This window comes from Cebidichthys violaceus, unplaced genomic scaffold (assembly GCF_023349555.1).
Source record: "Cebidichthys violaceus isolate CVI_PGR_0920_01 unplaced genomic scaffold, fCebVio1.0.p SCAF_12, whole genome shotgun sequence".
Taxonomy (NCBI): domain Eukaryota; kingdom Metazoa; phylum Chordata; class Actinopteri; order Perciformes; family Stichaeidae; genus Cebidichthys; species Cebidichthys violaceus.
In genome coordinates, this window is record NW_027176285.1 from 4,140,141 (window position 1) to 4,146,198 (window position 6,058).

The following is a 6,058-nucleotide window of genomic DNA, read 5'->3' on the forward strand; positions in this document are numbered from 1 at the left end:
CTCATTCTCAAACGAGGAGAACTAGAATGGTAGATCCATTTTTCTACCCTGAAGAAAAAACACACTTGCTGAGATTAAATGACTTGATAAGAGTTGTGCAGTTGCAGAAGTAGACGGAACAGCTTTCAGCGATGAGTCTTCCCTTTCGATCGGATACTTGAATTCCTGACATTTTTCAGAAACCAAACTGCCCAGTCTCCGGTGCACATCAGCAGAAAAGTGAACACTTTACACATTTACACATTACAATGTGTGTGTGCATGCTTGAGTTGTGTTCCCTCGCCTGCATGCGTGAGTGCCTGCTACAGTCGTTGTGTACGCCAGTGAATAGTGCATGACCCCGTATGTATTGTGCCAGTAAACATATCCAAGAGTGCAATCATTAATAATTGCTTTGACGGTACGGATGCAACATATTTTTGAACTTAGACCGACATTATGCACGAAGCAGTGGCATGGAAGTGTTCAAGGACTTCCCACAGCTTCAAAGAGACGTGTTTCTATTTAGCGCTCGATGACAAAGAAGACAGCTCCTTTTATCCACTAATCATTTATACACACATAAATAATGCATCCTCTGTCACTCCTCTATGCAATGCGTGGTCGCCAGAACTGCTTAAAAATGATTTTAGAAAAAGCCTGAACAGAAATCAATGAAGACTTTGTCTAGTAGATTTTGTTTTTTCCGTGTCGTGTGTAAGAAAACACAAAAAATTGTCAAAGCAAAAGCGTGTCGGCTCTGTCGTCTGATTGGCTTGGCGAAAGGAGACACAGGAAGTGGTTTGTGTGCTGAGCAGACACCGAGACTCACTGCGGCGGAGGCAAGAGAAACCGCACCTCCGCCCTCAAGAGGGGATTCAAAAGCTGCGAGTGTGTCTGTGTGTGTGTGTGTGTGTGTGTGTGTGTGTGTGTGTGTGTGTGTGTTTTGTCTTCTCAAAAGGCTATAATTTACTTAATTCAAGACACCACAGAAAAAAAGTTTATCCTCCACACACAAGAAGAAAAAAAGAAAAAAGTGTGAGTACACAATGCGCTGAATGATAAAGGGCTTTTGGAAATTCAATGTCGGCATGCAAGCTTACATACACACCTGCAGAACCGTCCCGCCTAACACACACACACACACACACACACACACACACACACACACACACACACACACACTTTGCAGAATGATCTGTCTTCTTATGTTTCCCTTACTCTGGTTTCTGTTCCGAGTCCTGAATCAGAGAGGCCGTGGTCTTGTTGGGGGGGGGGGGGGGGGAGGGCAGGGGTTGTTAGAGGAGAAGTGGGGGGGGGAAAGGGGCCCCATTTTAGAGGAACTGCTGTCTGGCGGTGGAGGTCAGCCCAAGGGTAGAATACTTGTGTTGGAGTCAGCGAGGAGGTGAAGAGGGCTGAAATCATGTTAGCTTTATTCCCCCCCCCCCCCCCCCCCCCTCCTCTCCTGACAGGGAGAGCATAAATTCATTTAATCCTGTTTTTCTGTGGATTCGCTTAGCCTTTTGGGCTAGCTACTGCTGTTCTCTAACCGCAGCCCTCGGGGTGCAGTGTGTGTGTGTGTGTGTGTGTGTGTGTGTGTGTGTGTGTGTGTGTGTGTGTGTGTGTGTGTGTGGGGGGGGGGGGGGCACAGAGAGTGAGGCGAGAGGCGGTAAATGATAATATCCTTGAAAAGGTGTAAAAGGGCCTAACTGATATAAATAAAAGCAAGGAGGGAGGGGGGCCAAGCAAAGTCAACACAAACTGCCGTGGATCCAAAAAGCATGTCTCCCCCGAAGACAAAAACAAAACATGTATTCTTCTTGTTCACCCGTGTTGTTCACTTGTGCACCTGCCCGTACACACCTGGTTCACACCTCTTCAGCCCCCCCCCCCCGGCTCACTCAGCACAATCTATACACTCTATATCTGGATCCGGGTAACGGCGTGGCGACCGTAATGGTGAGAGGCAGTGATTGATTTGTTCAATGTGTGAAAGGGTGCTTAACAGCACTGCTGAGAGCGTCATAGTTTTAACACCCTCATGGAGTGTTAAAACTCACACCTCACTGCCAATGACCCCCCCCCCCCCCCCCCCCCCCCCCCCCCCCCCCCCCCCCACCCAAAAAAAAATAATGTTTTTCCTCAAGGTGCTTCTTCTGCTGCAAGTGTCCAATAATCACAGGAGGTATTCAACTCAGATTCTACGAGTCTTTTTGCGACAATGAAGACGCATTTCACCGACGGCTGGTAGTAACGTTACCGTGACAATTCTTTAATTCTTCAATGACTATTCAAAGATCTGACACATCTCTAGTGAGGAGGCTTCAGCCTTTAAGTTTCTCAATACTATGCCTCTTTGAGTATTTGGGTTTTGCACTTGCACCTGCTAGATTCTCTTAGCGACTTGATTTCTAAAAAGCGACTTGAGCCACTTGTTTCAGACTGTCGGGGGGGGGGGGTAGAGAAAGGCGAGAAATGTATTTTGCCCTCTCTTTTAGTAAGCTTTTATCACATTTGGACTGTCAACGGTGTTGAATGATTGGCCGATGGTGGTTCAGTAGAGTCAGTTCAGTTTAAAAGACCAAACAACTCTGGTCAAGAAGGATTCAAACTGTGCGGTACAAGTCGATGTTAGCTTAAGATCAGTCACGAAAAGGTTTAAAAGGTACCTCTATCTAAAAATGCATACGTCTTGGGACATTTACTACAGCATGCTAACTAAACTGTGCAGAAATGTGAGGTGATCCCATCGAAAAGTATTCATCAGCTGGCCTCCACTGGGGTTTTCTGACTAACTAACAGAAGAACTTCAACACACAAACTGCTATTTCAGTTAGTTTGTCTCTTTTTACACCAACTCACTCGACCTGGAAGTTGCAAAAGAGTAGGTTTAAAGCTCAATTTAGCAGGACTTGTAGCCGAGAGGGACTTCAGTACGACATTCATGGTAGTCAAACCTTAAATGTCACAGTTGAGGATTCCATAATCCCAGTCTCTACTGTGAGAGGACAGGGTTTCTGCATTTGGAAGTTTGCAGGAAGGTTGCACCTTGAATAAATCTTTTCAATGGCGCGATAAAGCCCTTCCTGTCTGAATCGGGACGATACATTATTGGACGCTAAAAACTTTGATGCACCGGAGTGGATCGCTAAACATGCAACGTTTGCCGTCAGGAAAAAACAATTCCGCTGTTTGTTAATCTTATGGCTGTAGTTGTCAGGAGTAAGTGCTCTGATGCACACAGGCTTCACATAAAGCCTTGTTATGTTTATGTGAAACATGCCTGTTTCAGTCAGAATATCTTAAACCACATTTGCAATGGATACTAAAGATGTGATTTTAAGAGAAAGTTTAATGAAAGGCCCCGTCCTCCACCACCGCATGTTCGGTACATGTGGCCTCACCGTGCGACTGATTAACTCCCTGTGTGCTTTTGAACGAGGGCAGGAGCGGTAGGCGCGTTCCATCGGTAGCCTCTAATTTGAGGAATGCGGTGCACGCTTTACCCCATGCCGTGCAATTACCAGACATTATCCAATTTGACTGATTTGTGCGTATTGAGTATCTTAAGCAAAGAGAAATCTTTGTGTTTGTGGAGCGAGTCGGTTCACAACGACTGGGGGAGGCCGTCCCACGCAACCGCCGAATTTATGCAAATAATTAAGAGCGCGAGGGCACGAACTGTGACTTCCAGAGGATGCAGAGGGGAGCCGACGTTCACACAGCTCCACTGTTATGTTTTTCATTTCTCCGGTCTACATCGAGCTCCCAGAGGACCGCTGTTCTCACAGAGCCTCGCTCAGCAACCAGCAGTCCTGTGGCGGCAACGGCCAAATGCATTATCTCCACGCAAAAGTAGTGCTTGAAGCAGAACGTTTTTTTTTCGGGGGGTATACAGCAGAGGCTATGGCTGCAGTGCACTGAATGATGTAGCAAAGCAGAATTACAGCTGTGAGTGCATGCGTAGTAATTAGATAGAGGCAGGATGGGAAAACAGACTGCTTTAGGGACATCTTCTAACCAGAGCGTCATATCTCAGGTGCTCTACATTTGCCCCTTTGCATCACTTTAACCATGTCCACTTAAACCACATCAAATTGGAGGCACCAAACTCATCGGATGGTACAAAATAAATAATGTGTTCACAGTGCAAATGTGTATTAGTAGAGATGTGAGGGGCAATGGGTAAGTGGGACTTTATCTTCTACGGTATGTGCTGTACCTTCTCTCTTCATGCCCATGGCTAAACACTTCTGGTAGCGGCAGTACTGGCAGCGGTTCCTCTGGCGCTTGTCGATGACACAGTGCTTGCTGTCCCGACACGTGTAGGTGAGGTCTTTGCGCACCGTCCGCTTGAAAAAACCTTTGCAGCCCTCGCAGCTGTACACCCCGTAGTGTTTACCTGAGGAGGAGAGAGGGAGGGAGAGAGAGACAGGGAATGGGTCGTTGAAATGCACAACAGAAAAACAAAATCCTTAAGTTATGGGGAGGGGGGCTCGTCTCTTGTTTTTGTAACATGTGATGGACGAAACGGTTTCCTTGTTCGCTCTTCACCGGTCGGACCACCAGAGATGAATGAACCAGAAAGCCTCCGAGCACAGTTAAATGAAGCCTGATTCGCTACTACACGTTGTTTTGATTCCCTCCCCCCCTTTACCCCCAACTTGGGTCCATGCGGCACCGTTGACGCAGGATGACACAGAATGTCCAATGAATTACGGCTTCATCCCGGGGATGAAAACCCCTTTTCCCCATGAGTGACAGGTCGTGCCCGTTTTCCCCCTCTCCGACACGCCGCTTCTCTATGTCAGCCGAAACCGAATTGAGCTTTGGCTTTTTCATCGGAGCGTGAACAATGTTTTTTTTTCTGCCTCACAACATCAGTTTCTTTCATGTGCCTTTCATGCTGCTTGCTGCTGCTGCTCTCGTAGGCAGTTTCTCATACTTCTTTCTGGCCTCCTCGCCATTTAGCCCAGAATTCCGCTGACTGTTGCCCTTCCAGGAAGATCTCCCGCAGCAAAGAAGCTGCGGTGCGTTGCTCTGCCAGAGCGGTCCGTGGGGCTGTTCTCTGACCAGAGTTCATCTCTGGAGGTTGCTCGTGGTCAGAGCACCAGCTTTAGGAAAGACGCTGGCTAGTCCCGCCTTCTTTTCACGGGGGAGTCTTGTGTTAATCCAGCTGTTGAGAGATTATTTTTATACCTTCTCCCACAATTCTACCCTAAATCATTCATAAAATTCCTGGTAAGGCTGTGACTCGTGCACTTTTAAATAGTTACCTCAATTTATCATTGTCATTCCATCTTTTGAACTTGAATGTGTTTATAGGAGTCGATTAAGCCAACTTGTAACACTGCAAACAAAAAAAAAGGAACCACTTCCTAAAAGTCACGGTACACTTTTAACTTCCCATACGTAACAGTTTCAAACAATGAGAATCATTTTATTCTAAATATACAAATTCAACAATTCTCTTTTCATTGCACACTGCTTCCCACGCGGACGCTGCACCCGGTCGGGTAGCGGGTGCAGCGCCGCGGCCCGCCGCCGTCACTCACCTGAGGATCGGTCGCCGCAGATGGCGCAGATGTGCTTGGTGAGCGACAGGATGGTGCCCGAGGGCTGGGCGGGCACCTTCGATCACGCCGTTGAGGCCCAGCGGGGGCTTGATGTCCTCCGTGCTGCTGATCGAGTTCATCGGGAGTTCAGCTGGAACATCAACACACACAAACACTCACACACGCCGACAGGTCACAACGACAGCCCCTTATGAACTGAGGAAAAAAAAAAAAAACCTGCACAGGGCCGTCACGTAGCTTAGCATAGTTAGCGATGACATTATCTATTGAGTGAGGGGCCTACAGTATGTCATGCAGATTGTCATGAACAATTGGCTAAATGCACAGGAGTGAAAAGCATATTTTGACTTCCGATACTCGATGCAGATGGTCGGCCGTCCCGGCAGCAGCAGTTTCTGCCCTCTCTCATTGCTCCCTTGCTTCCCTCTGTTTCAGATCTAAATCTGGCGCAGCAGGATCCTGCACCGCTCCACCCCAGCCTCTCTTTTATTCATGCTCCCGAC

General features: G+C 47.6%; 1 protein-coding gene across 1 annotated transcript in view; it reads right to left on the reverse strand.

The window, feature by feature from the left end:
* The window catches only part of LOC137868913 (retinoic acid receptor RXR-alpha-A-like), a 23,905-nt gene extending 18,147 nt beyond the window's left edge, over positions 1 to 5,758 (reverse strand). The window contains 3 exon segments of the mRNA XM_068705949.1: positions 4,202 to 4,381; positions 5,535 to 5,613; positions 5,615 to 5,758. Coding sequence (XP_068562050.1) covers positions 4,202 to 4,381; positions 5,535 to 5,613; positions 5,615 to 5,674 — 319 coding nt within the window. The 5' untranslated portion in view covers positions 5,675 to 5,758.
* Positions 5,759 to 6,058: the final 300 nt, after the last annotated feature.